Here is a 25,245-nt window from a genome sequence, read left to right as displayed (position 1 = left end):
ATAGAGATATTTTCTGTATACCAACCCTACCTTGTTACAACACAACTGATAGGCTCAAACACATTAATTAAAGAAATTCCACAAATTAACTTTTAACAAGGCACACATGTTAATTGATAATGCATTCCAGGTGACACCTCATGAAGCTGGTTAAGAGAATGCGAAGCTGTCAAGGCAAAGGGTGGCTACTTTGAAGAATCTCAAAATATATAATATATTTTGATTTGTTTAACACTTATTTGGTTACTACATGATACCATGTGCTATTTCATAGTCTTCACTATTATTCTAAATAGTAAAAATAAATAAAAACCCCTGAATAAGTAGGTGTGTCCAAACTTTTGACTGGTACTGTATCGCTCTCTCACACACACACACACACACACGGAAAGTATTCAGACCCGTTGACTTTTTCAACATTGTCACGTTACAGCCTTATTTTAAAATGGATTAAATAGATTTTTCCCTTCACATAAATCGAAACACAATAGCCCATAATGACAAAGCAAAAACAGTTTTTTTTTTTTTTTGCAATTGTATTAAAAACAAAAAACGGAAATATCACATTTACATAAGTAAACAGACCCTTTACTCAATACTTGTTGAAGCACCTTTGGCAGTGATTACAGCCTTGAGTCTTCTTGTGTATGACACTACAAGCTTGGCACACATGTTTTTGGTAAGTTTCTCCCATTCTTCTCTGCAGATCCTCTCAAGCTCTATCAGGTTGGATGGGGAGCCTCAGGTGTGTTAGAGATGGGCTGGTACGAAAGCCTGCACACATGCGGCCCTTGCTCTAGGACTATTTCCATTCAACTTATTTTAATTCAGTGACTGAACAGGTGTCCAAGGCGAAAGTACAGAACTCAAACTCCTTGGGGGGAGCTAGCAAACAGACATACATTTGTGGAATAGAGTGGTGCGCAGAAGAGAGAAAGGGACCACATGAATGAGCAATTCCCAGAGCGTGTGACAGGCACAGATGGGGTCCTTGTGGTAAGACTGCAGTGGGTAATATGCATCTCTTATTCTAGATTTTATAAGAACAGATAAGATCAAAATAGATCCCATCGGAACGTGTGTGTGTGTGTGCCTGTCTATCTAAATGTAAATAAAATCATCAAATTTTAAAGAAGAATCAGGGTTTATTGTGTGTCAACAAAGAGAGACTGATGGCATTGTTACATGAAATTACTGTAATCTGTGTGTTTTTATTCACAGCGATGACAATAGACAGGCGAGGGGCAGGGAGGGTAGAGAACACACAGCGCATCACATGGAACTGAGAGAAGGCGAGAGCGAGTGTGTGAGTGCACAGTTATGCTAAAACACACTGGCTACCCAGGGAAGGTAACCCCACTATGAAATAGTAAACCCAGTAATTACAGAATAGAGAGTAAGTACTGTAGTAAGGGGGTGCTAATGACAATAGGATGAACCCCCAAAGCGCACACGCACTCTCGCGCGCACACACACACACACACGGAAAGAGAGACTTACATGTTTTGACAGGTTGGAGCTCTTTGAGTCGACATCGTACCTGGAGAAGAGAACAGAAACACACACTGTTAGAGGGCCATGGAGATGACAGCAGTACAGCTGGGAGCAACAGGTGATTTACAGAAGGGGACACTCAGACCGCTCAGTAAATGTATAAAGCAATGAAGTCACGCAGAGTATTATTAAGTCTTCTTGTGCTTTTCAATCCTTTTAGTATCCTGACATGTCATACTGGAGGACTCCCTGGGTGTTTAAGTGTTTGTGGGCTTGTGTTTGTATCCTTGTACCAATGCGGGTGTCTGTGTGAGCCAGTTCGGAAAGGGGGGTTCTTGTCCAACAGGGCTGCAATCAGCTGCAGATTCAGGAACCAATTTAAAGTAATTTCACAGTCCAGGTCATTTTACACAGCTACTAAAAATAGACGTCTATTTTTGAGGTAATATTTGAAAGCAATTTTATGGAGACTGAGCCTCACGTAGCTGAAAGAAAAGCAGTGGTACAAAGACCCACTACTGTAGCCCCTGTGGTTTTTCTGACAGTGAGAACCATTACATTTAATCGAAACAAACTACCAAGGAGAAAAGACCACTGCTTGTCAGGCCCTGGTTAAAGCTACAGTCTGCAGTGTTTCCCCGATATGCTAAATCGTGGCCGCCACCCCACCAGAAAAATCTAAATGCGATCTTATTTATTTGAAAATCATTTTGGGGGATGGTAAAAATAAATAATCTGTGTACACTTAAACAAGTAAAATCATATATAAATGATGTAGAATAGAAAATGGAGCCTTTGAGAACCAACAATCACGAAAATAAAATTTGACTCCGGGAGAATCAAAAATTCCTTAAAGGTCATGGCATGGAGCCCCCATTGATTTTGTTAGTCATTTAGATAGCATAAGAACAAAATGGTCCCGTCACTTGTATACAGCTGAGACTATTGAAACATTGACCATTGAATAGCTTTCCAAACCACAAACTGGAGCTTCAACAAAAAGGATGAGCAACACTGCTATACAACATCAGCCATAGAACATAGATTCCATTTAAATCACATATTGGAACATCACCTCCCCACTATCACATAGGCCAGAAATAGACATAACTCTGTTGACAGAAAACATTATGTGTGCCCGAGGGGAAATTGTCTATTCAATCAGGCCAGTGTTTTCATCCACTATCATCTCTGTCAATGTTGTCTCAACAGGATGGCCTTACTCAATTACACACATCAAACAACTAGTAGGCTCTGATTCTGTTGATGGGAGATGAGAGGGAATATCTCTCTCTGTGTGATACTCGTGGGTCTCTGGGCTCTAGTCCTGTGCCAGCTTCCCCTAACACACACACACACACACACACACACACACACACACACACACACAGTCTAGCAAGCAGGACAGATTATGTGGCATACTGCCACTGTCAGTGAGATGGGATGGTGTATTTGTCATTCTGAGTGTATTGTCAGAATGAGCTCTGGGATGTTTGTTATGTAACTCACAAAGCACTGGAGGCACAGCAGCTCTAATGTTCTATTCCATTGAAACAGATCACTTACATCCATGAAAAAATAATTTCCTGAGACACACAGCACAAAGGCATGTGTTTTTGTATTTATTCAGCTGCCAAAACAAATGCCCCACAACACACCTAACACACACAAACACACACTACCACGTGTGTGCGTGCACATATTTTTGTCTCGGTCTGTCCATGATGTACAGTATGCGTACTTGTGTGCGTAGAGCTGCTGCGGTGACCGTATTACCGCCACTCCGGCAATCATGAGTCATGACCACAGTAGAATTCTTATGTGACCGTTGAGTCAGGGTAATCTCCTCTTATGCACTCTGGACATGTGTTAGTAGCACCCAACTCTATAATGATCATCAGGTGTGGCCGGGTCAGGTCCTAATGGCCGGCTATTGTCCCTCTAACCACTCTGACATCAATGCAAATGGGTTTGAAAATCACACCAAACACTTCTCAGCAAAAACAGTATCGTGCAAAATTTGAAGAAGTTCAACAACAGGTTCAAACGGAGTGAAAAACATGATCGCTGGTGGATGTTGTTTCAAAGCCTAACACAACAAAATGGACAGTGTTTTCTAAGGTGATGATTCATTCAAAACAACCAGATGCATATATACTGTATAAGTCCAAGCCTGAAAAAAACGGAATTAAGATAATGATGCCGTTATAAAATAGATAACCTACTGCATATTACACACACTGATTTAAGACATCTTTGGTACACAATTGTTCTAGCCTAAACTAAAAAAATTCAGAGTTAACCTACAATTTTTAATGGCCTAGTAATATAGGGCAGTTTTTTATATTTGTATAATTAATAGGCATTACCTTTAGCTACAGAAAACCTCACCACCATGCGTTTCCATCTGCTCTCCCTCTCAAATCATCAATATCCTATAGTCGCATCATTCAGCCCATATATTGTTTCATTTCTAATGCATTCTATGGTTGCCAAATAACTAAGTCTAGCGTATAGGACCTGCTTCAAATCATCCCTTTTACGGTCAACATAGCCACTTCATATGCATATTTTTTTTACTATAAAATCATATAATATAAAATAATGGTACAGGATTTAAGCCTATCTTGCCTGCTAAATGAACAAGCCCACAGCATGCCGCATAGCCAGATAACATACAGTAGGCCAATCATATTCTGTTCTTCTGAAATTCATTTTCTTCATATCATCATGTTTCTTTAGACGGACCTTCCTAAAACAATGGATTTATTGTGATGGTGTATATTCAATCGATTTATTATACTTTTAAAAAAATAAAATTAATGTAGATGTTCCAAAGGCGAGCATCAGCAGCTAGTATGCGTGCACATGCTTGTGGTGTGTGTCTGTGTTTTGTCTGTGTGTGTTAAGCCTCAGCTCTGACATTAACACAGCCTAGCAGGGCTCCATCACTCTCTTGTCCACCTCTCTCAGAAACCCATTCGACTAGAGTTCCACTCGCTTGCCTGGGAAAATTCTATTTCAGACCAGGATAGACAAGAATGAAAAGCTGCCCTACCTAACCTTTAAACACAGTCAAGACACCAACCGAGCCATAACATGAATGACAGAATATTATTACATGTCTACTCTGACACAAACCAGAAAGAACTCCAAGGAAGGAAAGAGAAGGAGACAGGGGAAAAGAGAGGAAGGAAGAGAGAGTGATCAGTGGGGGGAGAAAGAGAAAGGGAGAGGAAAAAGAGGGAGCGAGAGGAGGGAGAAGGGAGAGGAAAAAGAGGGAGCGAGAGGAGGGAGAAGGGAGAGGAAAAAGAGGGAGCGAGAGGAGGGAGAAGGGAGAGGAAAAGCAGGTATAAAAAGAGCGTGAGCTATCTGAGCAGAGCACAGCCATCAGTGGAGGATGTAGTATGGCCTGATGTTCACACACACACACACACACACACACACACACACACACACACACACACACACACACACACACACACACAATCTTAAGCCTGAGGGGAGACACACACAGGTCGTGAACACATGCCTCCCCCTTAACACACACTTTTTGTCTCACTCTCTCACTCACACACACAATTCATCCCAAAGGTGTTCGAAAGGGGTTTGAGGTCAGGGCTCAATGCAGGCCAGTTCCTCCACACCAATCTCAAGAAACCATTTCTGTATGGACCTAGCTTTGTGCACGGGGGTATTGCCATGCTGAAACAGGAAAGGGCCTTCCACAAACTGTTGCCATAAAGTTGGAAGCACAGAATCGTCTAGAATGTCATTGTATGCTGTAGTGTTAAGATTTCCCTTCACTGGAACTAAGGGGCCTAGGCCGAACCATGAAACACAGCCCCAGACCATTATTCCTCCTTAAAACTTTAAAGTTAGCACTAAGCAGTTAACTTCATTCATCACTCCAGAGAACGCATTCCCACTGCTCCAGAGTCCAATGGCGCCAAGCTTTACAACACTCCAGCCAACGTTTGGCATTGCGCATGGTGTGCCATGGAAACCCATTTCATGAAGCTCCCGACAAACACTTGTGCTGAGTGTTGCAACCGAGGACAGGAGATTTTTACACGCTACGCGCGTAAGCACTCAGCGGTCCCGTTCTGTGAGCTTATGTGGCCTACCACTTCACGGCTGCGCCATTGTTGCACCTAGACATTTACACTTCACAATAACAGCACTTACAGTTGACCGGGGCAGATCTAGCAGGGTAGAAATTTCACAAACTGACTTGTTGGAAAGGTGGCATCCTATGACGGTGCAACGTTGAAAGTCACTGAGCTCTTCAATAAGGCCATTCTATTGCCAATGTTTGTCTATGGAGATTGCATAGCGGTGTGCTTGATTTTATACACCTGTCACTACGGGTGTGGCTGAAATAACCGAATCCACTAATGTGAAGGGGTGTCCACATACTTTTGTATATATTGTTTATTATGGTCCCAGTCAGGCCATTTCACATGGAGTAAATAATGCTATTGGAGTAAATAGAGATTTGTGTATCATTCAATTAGTTGTGTGTATTCAGTTAGTTGTTTGTTCTGTTAGCTGTGTGTCTCTCAGTAAAGGAATGTGACTTTTACTGTATTAATTCACAGGCCCTAGTTGGTCTTTCAGGCGCTGACACACACACAGCACTTAATTTTCTCTCTTGTATCGGCGAGAGAGTGCCCACGCGACCTCCTGACCCCTCACAAGTCAGAGAGAAATTTAAATACCTACTCTGACAGGATGACGAGGAGGAACACCGATATGCACACACACGCGCACACACAAACACAAGGCTGCACTCACACACACACAAGCATGCACACACACTTTGACAGGACACTAGGCAGGGACACCAATCCGTACTGACAATGCACACTCTAGATACACTCCTTTATACACTATACACACATAACTACACAAAGGTAGTGAAAAACAAAGAGGCACATACAAATGTTTACTTACAGGTCAAATCTCAGATTCTGTCGTTCCTCAAAGAAATAATCCAAGATGAATTTACGAACAAACTCCGGGTTGAGAGTGTTTTCAATCACCTCTGTCCTTCCAAACTTTTAGAGAGCGAGAGAGAGGATGAAAAAGTTGAGGGTCAAAGGCATGCAAGATATTTCCTTCGGTTGAATGTGGGTATTTGACAGACTACATTCGTGACATACAATTTCTAATGGAGAGAGAAACGATTTGACCGCTCAAAAAATATCATGGCGCATCTCAATTTCAAATGAATAAATGAAATATTGAGAATTCATTACCGATGTCAGAGGCTGCCTCCCAAATGACACACTCTTTCCAATATAGTGCAAAACTTTTGACCAGGGCCCATATGTAGGAAATACGGTGCCATTTGGGACAGACAGAGTAATACCTAACACAGCTATCTATAAGTGTTATATGGGTCTGATATTTCAGTAATTATTAATCATAGGGGAAAATATGCAGAGATGGGGTTGAGGATTCATTTCATAATTTACTTGTATAAATATTGAGGTTTGAGTGCCAAAGATCATGTTGAATATCAGGCCTTTTCAATTCAGTATCTGGTGTACTGTGTAGGCTAACTGAATGGGACTTACCTCTCTCCACTCCTTATTGCCGATGCCTTGTGTGTACAGAACGCATACTAGATGAAGAGGGAGAAACACAGAAGAACAAGGTTAGGGGACCCTGCATGACCTGTTGAGTGTGAGGAAAATGCATTACAGGGTTACAAACATTATAGGAGGAATATTTTAACAACATCATAATGCTCTAGTGGGGAGAAAACTGAGCTCATTCATGGTGCACTTATTTCAGTAGGGCTTTGAGAATGCACAGCATAATAAACTCCTGTTAAGGTAGTGGTGCGCACACGCACACGCACACACACACACACACACCTGCATTATTTAATCACTTACTCGGCAGCCCCGAGGAGAGCAGAAGCCAATTTTCCTCTGCTCATATGCTTGTTACAGAGGGAAGAGAGGAATGTAGCAAACATAAGAGCAGCCGTTGTCCCGCCACCACTGACATCTCTCTCACACTCCATCTCCCCCCATCTCTCGCTCTCCCCTCTCTCTCTACCTCACTCCCACTATCTCTGGATCTCGCTTTCTCTCCTTCTCCCTTCCTTTTCAAAGGCACGCCCAAAGAGAGATATATGACCCCCAAGTCTCACCTGAGACCTGGGAAGAAAAGGCCAAAGTTGTCCTTCTTGCCCCCCCCCCTATCCCTCCCCTGGCTCCTTCTCGCTGCCCACTGAAGCATCTTAATCCCGGTAGACTTGAGCAGCAGCACTCAGCATGATTAAGACGGCCACTCAGCACAAGTGCCTCCCTACATGAATGTACATGGCCCTGGACCTGGCTCATCATCATAAGCCTATCATCATTAGTCACAAAGCCTCCTTCTCCCTAATCTTTGCCGCAGATCCCATACATGAATATGAATAAATCTGCCTTGAGAATATGACCCGTGACATATGAGCGGAGTCACTTTGATTGACTCACGAGGCGTGAGAAGGAAGGAAGACGCCCTGTTTCTATTTTGGGCTGGAGTTGTGGAGGAGGGGAGAGGAGAGGGGGGCGAGACTCGGGGGCGAGACTCAGAGACAGAATCTCGAGATGCTGAATATTGAGATCAAGAATGTCAAGACAGGCAGAAAAAGGAGACAAGCGGACAAAATGCCTGAAAGAAAAGAAAAACAGAAAGATGAAGAGCATATGTGATGCTTTCTAACCAGAGAGAGAAAGAAAGAGAGAAAGAGAAGAGAGCAAGAGAGCAAACGAGAAAGATGGAGATAGAGAGAGAAGGCAATAGTGCCACAACAATACACACATTACTGATTAACACACAGCCCAGAGTGATTCATCAGTAAAACATAATAACACCTACCTACCTAACAGTGGAGGCTGCTGAGGGGAGGACGGCTCATAATAATGGCTGGAATGGAGTCAACGGAGTGGTATCTTTAATACCATTCCATTGACTCCATTACAGCCTTTATTATGAGCCCTCCTCCCCTCGGCAGCCTCCACTGACACATACATACAACATTTGGCACCAACTCTCTTGCACTGGCTCTATGCACACTCACTTGACTCTCCCCACGCACTCACACATACTACACTGACACTCCAACACACACACACATACTACACTGACACTCCAACACACACATACATACTACACTGACACTCCAACACACACACACATACTACACTGACACTCCAAAACACACATACTACACTGACACTCCAACACACACATACTACACTGACACTCCAACACACACATACTACACTGACACTCCAACACACACATACCACACTGACACTCCATCACACACAAGCTGCTGCTACTCTGTTTATTATATATCCTGATTTTACTCCTACCTACATGTACATACTGTATTACCTCAACTACCTGTTACCCATGCACATTGACTTGGTACTGGTACTCCTTGTTATTGTTACTATTGTGTTACCATTTCCTTTTTACAGTATTTAGCAAATATTTTCCTTACTTTTTAACTCTATTGTTGGGAACAGCTCGTAAGTAAGCATTTCACTGTAAAGTCTACACCTGTTGTATTCAACCAATACCATTTGATTTGACATGCATATCATCACACTGATATGAATAACATTCAAGAAGCATGGTTTTCCCAAAGCCTTATTACATTTTCCCGTGTTTCACGTCACCCGCCAGATAAGCATTAAGAAAACACTGGGTTGACCTTTAGCCGAACTGCTGCTTTTATGCATTTTGTTTTGTTGTTTTTTCTGCCATTGCTCTGTCTGCGCGCTCTGTGTTGCTTGTTCTACAGTATGTTTCTCTGTCTGCGCGCTCTGTGTTGCTTGTTCTACAGTATGTTTCTCTGTCTGCGCGCTCTGTGTTGCTTGTTCCACAGTATGTTTCTCTGTCTGCGCGCTCTGTGTTGCTTGTTCTACAGTATGTTTCTCTGTCTGCGCGCTCTGTGTTGCTTGTTCCACAGTATGTTTCTCTGTCTGCATTCTACGTGTTGCTTGTTCTACAGTATGTTTCTCTGTCTGCGTGCTCCGTGTTGCTTGTTACACAGTATGTTTCTCTGTCTGCATGCTACGTGTTGCTTGTTCTACAGTATGTTTATCTGTCTGCGTGCTCCGTGTTGCTTGTTCTACAGTATGTTTCTCTGTCTGCATTCTACGTGTTGCTTGTTCTACAGTATGTTTCTCTGTCTGCATGCTACGTGTTGCTTGTTCTACAGTATGTTTCTCTGTCTGCATTCTACGTGTTGCTTGTTCTACAGTATGTTTATCTGTCTGCATGCTCCGTGTTGCTTGTTCTACAGTATGTTTCTCTGTCTGCATGCTACGTGTTGCTTGTTCTACAGTATGTTTATCTGTCTGCATGCTCCGTGTTGCTTGTTCCACAGTATGTTTCTCTGTCTGCATTCTACGTGTTGCTTGTTCTACAGTATGTTTCTCTGTCTGCGTGCTCCGTGTTGCTTGTTACACAGTATGTTTCTCTGTCTGCATGCTACGTGTTGCTTGTTCTACAGTATGTTTATCTGTCTGCGTGCTCCGTGTTGCTTGTTCTACAGTATGTTTCTCTGTCTGCATGCTCCGTGTTGCTTGTTACACAGTATGTTTCTCTGTCTGCATGCTCCGTGTTGCTTGTTACACAGTATGTTTCTCTGTCTGCATGCTCCGTGTTGCTTGTTCTAAAGTATGTTTCTCTGTCTGCATGCTCCGTGTTGCTTGTTCCACAGTATGTATCTCTGTCTGCATGCTACGTGTTGCTTGTTCTACAGTATGTTTCTCTGTCTGCGTGCTCCGTGTTGCTTGTTCCACAGTATGTTTCTCTGTCTGCATGCTACGTGTTGCTTGTTCCACAGTATGTTTCTCTGTCTGCATCCTACGTGTTGCTTGTTCCACAGTATGTATCTCTGTCTGCATGCTACGTGTTGCTTGTTCTACAGTATGTTTCTCTGTCTGCATGCTCCGTGTTGCTTGTTCCACAGTATGTTTCTCTGTCTGCATCCTACGTGTTGCTTGTTCCACAGTATGTTTCTCTGTCTGCATGCTCGCCCTACGTGTTGCTCGCCCTATGTTGCTCCGCATGTGCTCACTGCTCATTGTTTGTCTGTATTGTAATTGTTTTTAATAACCTGCCCAGGGTCTTACGGTTGAAAATGAGCCGACTGGCTAAAACCGGCACTTTTACTGATCGATTAATGTGCACTGTCCCTGTAAAAAAATAAATAAAATGAACTCAAACGCAATTAAAGGAGAAGCTAAGGCTGGAGGGATGGAAGGTAGGGCCTCGGCATGGTGGAGAAGGAGTTGATATATTCCAAAGTTAAACTAATGCAAAATTGTTCCTTGCTCATAAAAGATGAAAGTATCAAGAACAGAAACACTATTGTCTGTATGCTGACCTTCTCAATTAAACAGCAGGGAAAACAAAGCACAACAGACCACACCTACTGGATGGTTCTATATATTCAGATTAGTAATTTGGCTCTCGGGTCCTCTTCACACAATTACCGTAAAAATAAATGAAACATGTAAAAGTAGGGAGTGATTCACACCTTTATGTGTAATACATGTTGTATGGCATGTTAATGTATACGAGTTGTATCTATCATAAGATAGATTGTTTGTGTGTGTTTTTGTAAAATAATCATCCGTTGTCAATGTCATTCATCCAGCAACGGATGACTAACATTGAAAAGGCAATGGCTCCGATTCACTAAGTGGGTCGTTGGAAAGGGAAAGGGGGATACCTAGTCCGCTGTACAACTGAATGCATTCAACTGAAATGTGTCTTCCGCATTTAAACAAACCCCTCTGGGCATGTGTCGATAGTGATAGGGTTCGAAAAGAAAGACAGCGTTGCTCTTGGATCAGCTTTCCCCATTCAAATTTCAGCTTAACTGTTACGCTCGTCATTTGAATGAGGAGACCAAGGTGCAGCGTGGTAGGCGAACATCTTACTTTTATTAAAATGAACACCGAAAAACAACAAAGTATGATCCCCAATCAGAGACAACGATGGACAGCTGCCTCTGATTGGGAACCATACCAGGCCAAACAAAGAAATAGGATAACTAGATTGCCCACCCTAGTCACACCCCGGCCTAACCAAAATAGAGAATTAAAAGGATCTCTAAGGTCAGGGTGTGACATTAACATTATAATTATTTCATAATACTGACGACGTATCAGTTCCAAGAGAGATATTATCACCTACGGTTGCAAATATGGAGATGGCTCATAATGCGCACATTGTTGCACATCATGAAATATAATAAGGCAAGAATTACAGACACCATAGCTGTACAATTAGCAAAATAAAACTACATTGATTGAACATGAAATTGATTTCAATATGATTGAAATACACTTAGTGTGAAAAACATTAGAAACGCTCTTTCCATGACAGACTGACCAGGTGAATCCAGGTGAAAGCTATGATCACTTGTTAAATCCACTTCAAATCAGTGTCGATCAAGGAGAGGAGGCAGGTTAAAGAAGGATTTGAAAGCATTGAAACAATTGAGACATGCATTGTGCATGTGTGCCATTCAGAGAGTGAATGGGCAAGACAAAATATTTAAGTGCCTTTGAATGGGGTATGGTAGTAGGTGCCAGGCGGACCGGTTTGAGTGTGTCAAGAAGTTCAATGCTACTTGATTTTTCACACTCTACAGTTTCCCAGTTTCCCATGTGTATCAAGAATGGTCCACCACCCAAAGGACATTCAACCAACTTGGAGTCAACATGGGCCAGCATTTCTGTGGAAGGCTTGCGACACATTGTAGAGTCCAAGCCCCAACAAATTGAGGCGGTGTTGAGGGCAAAGGGGGTGCAACTCAATATTAGCAAGGTGTTTTTAATGTTTTGTGCACTCAGTGTATGTAGGCCTGTTTGTAGCCTATAGGCCTACTGTATTAATTGTTTAATGCAGTCACCCACAGTTTTCATTTGAAGCACCTTTTTATCCTAGGCTTGTGTAACAACTGGAAAGACATTGGCAACTTTGTATTTGATTTTGTTCTGAAGTTATCGAGAGAGATAAACATCTTGATTCTATGTTTAGCGGAGATCTTCGGCATCCAAAGCATCCAACGGCTCACTTAGCTGTTCTACGAGTGGTCTGAAGCGGTCAGTAAATAACAAGCCTTTTACAGTTTTGGGAAACAGCTTTGCGATTGAACCCTTTACATAAGTGAGAATTGGCCTAAATGGATCGGGCTACATTTAAAGGTTTCTTAAAGAAGAAATATGAAAAGCATATACATAAGCATGGTAGTAATTGAAAAGGAACAGTTTGGAGAACCCAACAGTTCACCTGACACAAGACTGAATCCAAATATTCCACTGTACATTTTATGTGAATTTTACATTTTTTTTAAATGAAAATACTCTGGATACATTCAGTCAGATTACAAGAATATTCCTGAAAAATGTGGGGTAGATGCAACATAAGACAAAGTAATGACAAAGGTTTGAGTGAGAGGGACTAATTGGTGTTTCCAAGAGGCCACACACCTCTCCAAAGATCCTAAGTCATTTCCATGCTCCTTTATGACTCAAACAAGATTCTTCAACTATAAAGAGGCTTTTTACACTTGTAGTTTTTTAGTTTGGAACACAACCCTGCATCGCCGCCATCACACAATTACTGTTGTTGTTGCTCCCAAGTGGCACAGCGGTCCAAGGCACTGCATCTCACTGCAAGAGGAGTCATTGCAGTCCCTGGTTCAAATCCAGGCTGCATCACATCCGGCTGTGATTGGGACTCTGTGATTGGGACTCCCATAGGGTGGCACACAATTGGCCCAGCGTCGTCTGGGGTAGGCCATTATTGTAAATAATAATTTGTTCTTAACTGACTTTTTAAAATAAAAGTTACACAATCCAAAAACTGCCCATTTTAAATCACAATCGGGGTCAGGTGGGCATCATTTGAAAGCTTGTTCATTTTACTGTACAGCCACATCGTTCCAATTTAGGGGCTTATCAGTGCCCAAATCTGCCATTTTCAACCCGTATATGGGTACGAGTGTAATGGGCTTCCTATGCTAATACGAAGGTTCTAATGATGCCTTTGGGAAAATGGGCTCAGACAGAGAGAGGAGGTTGGATACGGATTGTGAGGATGGGTTAAAACAGGTTAGGTCTTGGATTAGGGCATAGAGAGGGGTTAAATGATTGAACAGCAGGGTTGCGGTCAATTCCGTTTCAATTCCAGTCGATTCAGGAAGTACCCTGAAATTCCAATTTTCTTCATAGCTTTTCAAGGAGGAAGAATTTGAATTGTTATTGGAATTCGGTAAACTTTCTGAATTGACTGGAATTGAAATGGACCCCAATCCTGCTGAAAGGATAGAATGCTTGTTGGAGATGTTTTGGCTCATCAGGAGAGCCGAAGCTTCAGGAAACCCCCAGGCACACTCACACACTTACCATTTATACAGAAACATTGTCATGTTACAGATATTACCGTGTCATTGTGAAACAAACAAATAAACAGAAAACCATAGTGATCTTACTTGGGTCTGATTTGGAGAAGGTGTCCATGTCCAGCAGATTTCTGTGAAGAGGAAACAAACAGGAGGGAGCGAGGTGTGAATAAGTCAAACTGACACCATGTTGCTTCACTAAGCACAACGAGACGCTGATTGGCTCATTAAGGCTCTCGTTAGTTAAGGCAGGGAACACCGTTGGGGATAGATACAGGATACAAGCGTGACAGACAGGATTGCGTCTCAAATGGCAACCTATTCCCTTAATATTACACTACTTTTCATTGGGCTCTGGTCAATAGGGTGCCATTTGGGGAGAGAGACATGAGCGTCATGCTCTGATTGGCTAGCAGATGAGGCCTGTAAATGAGGGATTGCTGTAGCAGCCGTTACAGAGCGGAACGGGTCTCGTCTTCTCAGGCTAATTACCAGACAGAGAAAGATTAAGGTAAGGGAGAGAGGCGGCCATGAAATGCACACTGACAGTGCTGTTTAAAAGCCCCATCCGTTATGATCAGGAACACCTCCTATATCATGATACTCAGGAGGGGGTTTATAATGAAGGCATCATCAGTGATCAAGAACACCTCCTATATCATGATACTCAGGAGGGGGTTTATAATGAAGGCATCATCAGTGATCAGTAACACCTCCTATATCATGATACTCATGAGGGGGTTTATAATGAAGGCATCATCAGTGATCAAAAGCACCTCCTGTGCACCTTCCTTGGGATGGGGCCGCCTTTCAACCCCCTAGTCCCAACCCCTAGAGATTCAGTCAATTAAACTATTAATTTACAGTAAACAGACGAAATTACCCCTAAGCCCCTACCCATGAACACCTTCAAACCCCACTGGAATCAATGACTCGTCTACAAACAAAATAGCATTTCAAGGCGGGTGGGGGTTAAGGTTAACTCCACAACCAGAGACAGATCTTGCACCAATCATAAAGCATTTATACTTCACTCTGGGAGTTGGAGAATATTTATCAAATAGGGCTGGGAAGATTGACTAATTTAAAGCAGGGGATTTGGGTAATACAGTTACCTCCAATATAATTGAGCTGTTCTTCAGTGAATTTGCTGGAGTGATTCCGATACACATTCATTCATCCTATAAGATCAGGATTGGATGAAGGAATGGGGGGGGGGGTGGATAGAGTGAGGGAACGTGTCACGCCCTGACCTTAGAGAGCCTTTCATTCTCTAATTTGGTTAGGTCGGGGTGTGACTAGGGGGGGTACTCTAGTTTTTCTATTTCTATGTTGGCCTGGTATGGTTCCCAATCAGAGGCTTTTCCCACTGGGTTTTTGTGGGATCTTGTTTTTTGTGTTGATGCCTGTGAGCTCTACAGAACGTCACGTATCGTTTATTCTTTATTGTTTTGTTGTTCGGTTCTCTTTAAAATAAAAGATGTCGAACCGATTCCACGGTGCGCTTTGGTCTGAGTATGATTATAACGACGATCGTGACAGAACGTGAGATGAGATACAGTAAGTGACTTCTCTGCCATGGCTTGGAAACGTTAATGGTTCTGCAGGGAGAGATAACTACCCTTCTCTCCTCCTGACCTGCTGGTTCATGTCCCATTGAACTATCCCTGACACTTACTGAGCTGTGTAACGGTGATGAAATGTCACGAAATTCTGATATGTTCCACTTTATCCCGTTAAAGCCCAGGGTTCAGCAGAGGCTTTGGTCTGCTGTAGGACAGGAGGGCACACTGATTTGTCTGTGTCCATGCCTTCCTGTTTCCTGTTACCCATGTTGCTCACTGACTCACTCACTTTGTCAGTGAGTGTATGTGTGGATGCATGTGTGTGTGTGTGTGTGTGTGTGTGTGTGTGTGTGTGTGTGTGTGTGTGTGTGTGTGTGTGAGAATGTCTAAAAGCTGCAGAGGCTATAATAGGGTCTGCATGGTCGTGACGGCATTTTAAACCAGGCTTCCTTCATCATAGTAGGAGATAAATATTTTAGCCAGACTGTGTTGGCTGGTTACATCACTGAAATGGTCCCTTTGGTCCTTGCTGTGTGTGTAATGGGCCCCTGGATTCCCCCTGTGTGTGTGTGTCAGCATCAGGGCAGTATCGGTCATTACATTTTGTCAGCCGGTGATTGTCAAGCAAATATGTTCATATTGGGCCTTCCTGTGTAGACCAGCTCAACTAGCCAAACAACTGTGGGCTCCAGCCTCCACCAATCTTAACTCTAAACAAATGGCTCCCAAATCTGACCTAGCAACAAGTGATAACTGACCCAAATCTGCTATGGCACAATTGCATCAACATGGTTTTGACCAGTTTTGTGTATATTTATTCTAATATTTGTGACATGATCACAAAAAGTATGCCATCTTTGTATCCTCATTTCAAAAAGTACTGTGTCCTCATTTATAATATTCACGAGCCAGGGGACAGTGATCCCCTTCAACAACCCCCAAGTGAAGGTCTCCCTGGCAGCCAACACCTTCACCCATCACAGGCCACGCCGAGACCAAGCAGCTGACAGAGATGCTCCCCAGCATCCAGCCTAGCCTCCGGGGACTGGCCGAGGCTCTGCCAAAAAACTGCTGAGAACTGACTCCAGATCTGATCAAATAAGTTTCTTTGCGTCTCTGTCACCTCATCTCCCCAGGAGGGTAAGGAGGACAGAAGGCTGATGCCCCTGAGATTCAACCAGTGTGAGGGCCATCAGTCACAGTGCATAACAAACCTGACATCTGAGAACAAGTGGGGGAGGAGAGAGATCTGACACCAGGCCAGACAAATCTCTCTTTAGAAAAGAAAATGGGAAAAAGACCAAAGCACCAACAGAACCATAAGAGCAGGTGTCTATCTAGCTGGCTGGCTGTCCCCAGTAGGTGAGGAAGAAATAGAGAGGGAAAGAGAGACAGACAGACAGGGATAGATGAGTGTGAGGTGAGAGGTTTAATTATTCTAAAAGCCTTTCAGAGCTCTTTTAAACAGAGAGAGAAGTACTCTTTGGCAATAAGTACATTGTTAGGTCATGCCAATAAAGCAAATTGAATTGAACTGTATTGATAGTGAAAGACAGATGGGGAGAGAGAGAGAGAAAGGCACTGTCTGTCACGTGTAAGTCACGCCCCCCTCCCAGTCACCAAGCCCCAGCGAGGCCCGACTCGGTCCTCTGTCCTCTTCACTCGGCCCGAGTGATGGAATGTCTCAGCTACAACGGTAACCATAGCAACCGTCCGACATCTAGTTTTTTGTGGGTAGGAGTATTTATCCCACTCAGACAGCCGCTCCCGATTAGACGATATAAGTAGCCCTTTGCTCCTTAAAAACAGGAGAAGAGACAAGAGCTGTTTCACAGAGTAAATAGCAAGACGGCACTGACAGATATGGCAGCTCTTTATTGCAGTATTTTTGATGTTTTTGTGTTACCCCCCAGGGCAATTGAACTGATTCCAAATGCTGATCCGAACACCGCCGGCGGAGAAGAGGTATTCGGAGTGGACGTCTAGTCCGACTCAGGAGGCGCGCACACCATCCACCGCTTCCAAGTATATTACTCGCTAATGCTCAGTCTCTGGATAATAAAGTAGATGAGCTCAGGGCGAGAATCTCCTTCCAGAGAGACATACTCTGTTTCACAGAAACATGGCTCTCTCGAGATATACTGTCTTTGTCCATACAGCCAGCTGGGTTCTCAATATATCGCACAGATAGGAATAAATAATGTCTCCGGGAAGAAGAAAGGCGGGGGTGTATGTTTCATGATCAACCACTCATGGTGGGATTGTGATAACATAAAGAAACTCAAGTAATTTTGTTCACCTGACCTAGAATAGCTCACAATCAAAGACCGTATTACCTCCCAAGAGAATTCTGTTCGGTTATAGTCACAGCCGTGTATATTCCCCTTCAAGCCAATACCATGACGGCCCTTAAAGAACTTCCCTGGATTTTAGGCAAACTGGAAACCACATATCCTGAGGCAGTATTTATTGTAGCTGGGGATTTTAACAAAGCAAATTTGAGGAAAACGCTACCAAAGTTTTATCAACACATTGACTGTAGTACTCGTGCTGCTAAAAACATTCGACCACTGCTACTCCAACTTCCGGGATGCCTACATGGCCCTCCCCTGCCCTCCCTTCGGCAAATCTGATCACGACTCCATTTTGCTCATCCCTTCCTATAGGCAGAAACTCAAACAGGAAGTACCCGTGCTAAGGACTATTCAATGCTGGTATGACCAATCGGAATCCACGCTTCAAGTTTGTTTTGATCACGTGGACTGGGATATGTTCCAGGTAGCCTCAGAGAATAACATAACATACAAATACCAGGATACGGTGACTGAGTTTATCAGGAAGTGTATAGGGGATGTTGTACCCACTGTGACTAAAACCTATCCTACCAGAAACCGTGGATAGATGGCAGCATTTGCGCAAGACTGAAAGCGTGAAACACCGCATTCAAACATGGCAAGGTGACTGGGAATATGGCCAAATACAAACAGTGTAGTTATTCCCTTCGTAAGGCAACCAAACAGGAAAAACGTCAGTATAGGGTAGGGATGCACGATATATCGGCGAACATATCGGAATGTCTAATTTAACACCGATGTTAAAGCTACGGTGCATACCAATATAACGTAGGTACATGATGTAATGACGCCACGTAAAATGTTGCGCTACACGTGCAACACAGCATTCATAACCTAGCCCACACAATGTCTGCTGTGTGGATTGTGCAGTCAACAAGTCGAGTAGTCATTTGAATGAGTAACAACATTTCAGCGAGACAACTCAAAGGCAAAATCCATTAAAGCCAAGATAATGGAATTCATTGCCCTTGACAATCAACCATTCTCTGTCGTGGGTGATGTTGGCGTTCGCCGACTGGTCGAGCACCGGTCGAGTGTGCTATTTTCTGATGTTGCCTTACCGGAGTTACACAGTAATAGCGTCACTGTTATTAGCCTCGCGTTGGTAATAAAGCATCATTTGTTTGACCGCAACTTCTGCTATAGCTTTAGCATGGTACCTAGCTATCACCAATACAATTGTTCGCCTATTGAAATTGAACTTCAGTTGATGAAAAGAAATAGCTAGCCAGCTACTTAACTAGGGACTGTAGTTACGCCTCCTGCACTGAGATGCAGTGCCATACACACATGGACGCAGCAGTCTGTGTTAACTATTTAACTCTACTAGAATGCTTAAAATGCAAAAAAAAATGTCTATATCGGTATCGTGTTTTTAGGCAAGGAAAATAATGGATATCGGTATCGGCCAAAAATGTAATATCGGTACATCGCTACTATAGAGACAAAGTGGAATAGCAATTCAACGGCTCAGACACAAGACATATGTGGCCAATGTGAGTAAGACATTTAAGCGTGTAAACCCTCACAAGGCTACCGGCACTGACAGCATCCCTAGCAGCGTCCTCAGAGCATCCGCAAACCAGCTGGCTGGAGTGCTTACGGACATAGTCAATCTCTCCCTATCTGAGTCTGCTGCCCCCACTTGCTACAAGATGTCCACAATTGCTTCTGTACCCAAGAAAGCAAAGCTAACTGAACTAAATGACTATCGCCCCGTAGCACTCACTTTTGTCATCATGAAGTGCTTTGAGAGGATAGTTAAGGAATATATCTACCGTACCTGACACTACAGGCCCACTACAATTTTCTTACCGCCCCAATAGATCCACAGACGATGCAATCACCATCTCACTGCACACTGCCCAATCCCATCTGGACAAGAGGAATACCTATGTAAGAACACTGTTCATTGACTACAGCTCAGCATTCAACACCATAGTACTCTCCAAGCTCACATTAAGTTTGGGGCCCTGAGACTGAATCCTGGCCTGTGCAACTGGGTCCTGAACGGGCTACCCCCAGATGGTGAAGGTAGGAAACAACATCTCCACTTCACTGATCTTCAACACAGGGGCCCCACAAGGGTGCATGCACAGCCCCCTCCTGTACTCCCTGTTCACCCATGACTGCATGGCCATACACGCCACTCCAACTCAATCATCAAGTATGCAGACGACACAACAGAACTAGGCCTGATTACGAACAATGACGAGACAGCCTACAGAGAGGAGGTTCGGGCCCTGGGACCATGGTGCACCTGAAACCAACAAACTTTTACAGATGCACAATTGAGAGCATCCTGTCGGGCTGTATCACCACCTGGTACTGCAACTGCACTGCCCGCAACAGCAGGGCTCTCTAGAGGGTGGTGCAGTTTGCCCAACGCATCATCGGGGGCAAACTACCTGCCCTCCAGGACACCTACAACACCCAATGTCACAGGAAGGCCAAAAAGATCATCAAGGACAACAACCACCCAAGCCCCTGCCTGTTCACCCCACTATCATCCAGAAGGCGAGGTCAGTACAGGTGCATCAAAGCTGGGACCGAGAGAAGCTGTTTTTCAGTCTGTCTATCTCAAGGTCATCAGATTGTTAAATAGCCATCACTAGGCGGCTTCCACCCGGTTACATAACCCTGCACCTTAGAGACTGCTGCCCCATATACATAGACTTGAAATTACTGGCCACTTTAATAATGGAACACTAGTCACTTTAATAATGTTTACATATTTTTGCTTTACTCATCTCATATGTATATACAGTATTCTATTCTAATGTATTTTAGTCTATGCCATTCTGACATAGCTCATCCTGTTATTTTACTTTTAGGTTCTGCGTATTGCTGTGAATTGTTAGATATTACTGCACTGTTGGAGCTGGAAACAGGCATTTCGCTACACCCACAATAACATCTGCTAAACAACATGAAAAGTAAAAATTGATTTGATAGTATCCCCCTTCTCTCTTCTCATTGCCTCTCTCCTCTCCCTCTCGCTATCTCTGATGAGATGTGTTCGTACAGACATTTAATTTAATGAACATATCAAGCATGTCTCTATGATCGGCTCACAAATGAGAGATCGCCACTGTTTGGTTATGACAGCATTACCATGACAACCCGCTGAACATGTGGCAGACCCCCAGGACCCTGACCTACATTACCCATCATCCTCTACTGTGCTACCTGAATGGAATGAAGTCACACACACAGTACAGTTACAGCCCCACCCCATGTAGAGTAAGAAAAGGCACTTCAGAATTAGAAGGAAAAAAACTGCAACACCAGGCACTGGTCTGTGAAACTGTGACTTAACCAGGGATATTACTGTCCTGCTGGTCATGGGTAACACTCTCACTGCACGGAGAGAAAACAATAAAAGGAGAGGGGAGAGGAAAGGAGGTAAGATTGTAAATGTGAGCAAACACTTTCTCTCCTTTCCACTCTTCTCATATTCTCTCCTCTCCTGTCTTCTCCTCTTCTGTCCTCTCTCCTTGGTGAGAGAAGGGTTTTTCCCAGAACGAAGTCAGATCTCACAGAGGGCCTTTCCTCCCTCTCTTTCCCTTCCCTCTCACCTCTTGCGCCACTCTCTCTTCGCTTTCTCTTCCCAGTGTGGCCTAGATAATGGATCCACAGAGAATACACCATCACACTGAACTAGATACAGTCACCACCATGGAAGAAAACGGCTCTGCCAAACACACACAGTGTGCCGATTCTAACTCAAAGTGTGGTGTAGAATATTACATCTGCGCTTCCATACAGCCACAGCACCAAAGAACAAAAAACACTCAAGCTGTGAGATTCCTTCTGCCTGTTGTAGTAGTGAACATAGTGCTAGGATTCTAATCTTAGCCTACCTACCTCCACATTGAAGGAGATCCTGATACAGAAACAAATTAGGGGAATACAGTGCCTTGCGAAAGTATTCGGCCCCCTTGAACTTTGCGACCTTTTGCCACATTTCAGGCTTCAAACATAAAGATATAAAACTGTATTTTTTTGTGAAGAATCAACAACAAGTGGGACACAATCATGAAGTGGAACGACATTTATTGGATATTTCAAACCTTTTTAACAAATCAAAAACTGAAAAATTGGGCTGATTGGCTCAAACGCATTAAAGAAAGAAATTCCATAAATCAACTTTTAACAAGGCACACCTGTTAATTTAAATGCATTCCAGGTGACTACCTTATGAAGCTGGTTGGGAGAATGCCAAGAGTGTGCAAAGCTGCTATCAAGGCAAACAGTGGCCATCTAGAATAATCTCAAATACAAAATATTGTTTAGCAATGATTTCATGTGCTATTTCATAGTTTTTATGCCTTCACTATTATTCTTATTCACCAAGCATTTCGCTACACTACAAGCATTTCGCTACACTCGCATTAACATCTGCTAACCATGTGTATGTGACAAATAAAATTTGATTTGATTTATGTAAAAAAGTTTTTTTTTTTTTTACATTCTTGCTACTAGTGATTCTCTGATCCACCTCTACGCAGACGACACCATTCTGTATACCTCTGGCACTTCTTTGGACACTGTGAACAACCCTCCAGATGAGCTTCAATGCCATACAACTCTCCTTCCGTGGCCTCCAACTGCTCTTAGTAAAACTAAATGCATGCTCTTCAACCGATCGCTGCCCGCACCTGCCCGCCCGTCCAGCATCACTACTCTGGACTAGAGGTCGACCGATTATGATTTTTCAACGCCGATCCCGATAATTGGAGGACCAATAAGGCCGATACTTATTAATTGGCCGTTTTAAAAAAATACAAATAAATATTTTTTTAAATGTATTTGTAATAATGACAATTACAACAATACTGAATTAACACTTATTTGAACTTAATATAATACATCCATAAAATCAATTTAGCATCAAGTAAATAATGAAACATGTTCAATTTGGTTTAAATAATGCAAAAACAAAGTGTTGGAGAAGAACGTAAAAGTGCAATATATGCTATGTAAGAAAGCTAACGTTTCAGTTATTTGCTCAGAACATGAGAATATGAAAGCTGGTGGTTCCTTTTAACATGAGTCTTCAATATTCCCAGGTAAGAAGTTTTAGATTGTAGTTATTATAAGACTATTTCTCTCTATACCATTTGTATTTCATTAACCTTTGATTATTGGATGTTCTTATAGGCACTTTAGTAGTGCCAGTGTAACAGTACAGCTTCCGTCCCTCTCCTCGCTCCTCCCTGGGCTCGAACCAGCAACACAACGACAACAGCCACCACATCGAAGCCGCATTACCCATGCAGAGCAAGGGAAACAACCACCCCAAGGCTCAGAGTGAGTGACGTTTGAAACGCTATTAGCGAGCGCTAACTAGCAAGCCATTTCACTTTGGTCACACCAGCCTCATCTCGGTAGTTGATAGGTTTGAAGTCATAAACAGTGCAATTGCTTGATGCACAACGAAGAGCCGCTGGCAAAACGCACAAAAGTGCTGTTTGAATGAATGTTTACGCGCCTGCTTCTGCCTACCACAGCTCAGTCAGATACTTAGATACTTGTATGCTTGTATGCTCAGTCAGATTATATGCAACACAGGACACGCTAGATAATATCAACCATGTGTAGTTAACTAGTGATTATGATTGATTGTTTTTTATAGGATAAGTTTAACGCTAGCTAGCAACTTACCTTGGCTTACTGCATTTGCGTACCAGGCAGTCTCCTTGTGGAGTGCAACGAGAGAGAGGCAGGTCGTTATTGCGTTGGACTAGTTAACTGCAAGGTTGCAAGATTGGATCCCTCGAGCTGACATGTGGAAATCTGTCTTTCTGCCCCTGAACGAGGCAGTTAACCCACCGTTCCTAGGCCGTCATTGAAACTAAGAATGTGTTCTTAACTGACTTGCCTAGTTAAATAAAGATTAAATAAAGGTGTAAAAAAACAAAAACAATTTTAAATCAGCAAATCGGCGCTAAAAAAATACCAATTTCCGATTGTCATAACTTGAAATGGGCCCCAATTAATCGGCCATTCCGATTAATCGGTCGTCCTTTACTCTGGACGGTTCTGACTTAGAATATGTGGACAACTACAAATACCTAGGTGTCTGGTTAGACTGTAAACTCTCCTTCCAGACTCACATTAAGCATCTCCAATACAAAATTACATTAGAATCGGCTTCCTATTTCAAAACAAAGCATCCTTCACTCATGCTGCCAAACATACCCTCGCAAAACTGACCATCCTACCGATCCTTCGGCGATGTCATTTACAAAATAGCCTCCAACACTCTACTCAACATATTGAATGCAGTCGATCACAGTGCCATCCGTTTTGTCACCAAAGCCCCATATACTACCCACCACTGTGACCTGTACGCTCTCGTTGGCTGGCCCTCGCTTCATAATCATCACCAAACCCACTGGCTCCAGGTCATCTACAAGTCTCTGCTAGGTATAGCCCCGTCTTATCTCAGCTCACTGGTCATCATAGCAGCACCCACCCGTAGCACGCGCTCCAGCAGGTAAATCTCACTGGTCACCCCAAAAAAGCAAATTCTTCCTTTGGCCGCCTTTCCTTCCAGTTCTCTGCTGCCAATGACTGGAATTAACTGCAAAAATCACTGAAGCTGGAGACTCATATCTCTCTCACTAGCTTTAAGCACCAGCTGTCAGAGCAGCTCACAGATCACTACACCTGTACATAGCCCATCTGTAAATAGCCCATCCAACTACCTCATCCCCATACTGTATTTAGTTATTTATCTTGCTCCTTTGCACAGTATCTCTACTTACACATTCATCTTCTACACATCCCCCATTCGTGTTTAATTGCTATATTGTAATTACTTCACCACCATGGTCTATTTATTGCCTTACCTCCCTTATCCTACCTCATTTGCACACACTGTATATAGACTTTTCCTACTGTATTATTGACTGTTTGTTTATTCCATGTGTAACTCTGTGTTGTTGTATGTGTCTTAACTGCTTTTCCTTATCTTGGCCAGGTCACAGTTCTTAAATGAGAACTAGTTCTCAACTAGCCTACCTGGTTAATTAAAGGTGAAATAAAAAATAAAAATGGTTTTCTATTTCCATGGCGGCTTGTACTGTATGAAAGGACATGGATATGAGTGTGGCAACATTGGCAACAGAGCAGGATTATGCTTGGCAACATCTGGAGAGAACAGGAGCAACAGAGCATGCTAATATGAGGAGGCTTTTCAACAGGTCACTGAGCCCAGCTCCACAGGTAGAAGCTAGCTATGTCTGTCTGTCTTTGTCTCCCCTCTCTCTACATTTTCCCTATATCTTTCTCCCTATCCCTCCCTCCCTCTTTCTTTCTCACACACATTATCATTTCTCACCATGTATACCTCTTTCATAGACACACACACACACACACACACACA

General features: G+C 43.1%; 1 protein-coding gene across 1 annotated transcript in view; it reads right to left on the bottom strand.

The window, feature by feature from the left end:
* The window catches only part of LOC110500279 (copine-8), a 117,704-nt gene that overhangs the window by 75,483 nt on the left and 16,976 nt on the right, over positions 1-25,245 (bottom strand). The window contains exons 2-5 of the mRNA XM_036957690.2: positions 14,024-14,064; positions 7,077-7,123; positions 6,451-6,554; positions 1,501-1,540 (exon numbers count right to left, since the gene is read on the bottom strand). Coding sequence (XP_036813585.1) covers positions 1,501-1,540; positions 6,451-6,554; positions 7,077-7,123; positions 14,024-14,064 — 232 coding nt within the window. The remainder of the gene's footprint in view (positions 1-1,500; positions 1,541-6,450; positions 6,555-7,076; positions 7,124-14,023; positions 14,065-25,245) is intronic.

The sequence above is a fragment of the Oncorhynchus mykiss genome, chromosome 21, assembly GCF_057628025.1.
Source record: "Oncorhynchus mykiss isolate SJ-2025 chromosome 21, ASM5762802v1, whole genome shotgun sequence".
NCBI classification, from domain to species: domain Eukaryota; kingdom Metazoa; phylum Chordata; class Actinopteri; order Salmoniformes; family Salmonidae; genus Oncorhynchus; species Oncorhynchus mykiss.
The sequence above is the reverse complement of the archived record's forward strand: the minus strand, read 5'-3'. Positions and strand labels throughout refer to the sequence as shown.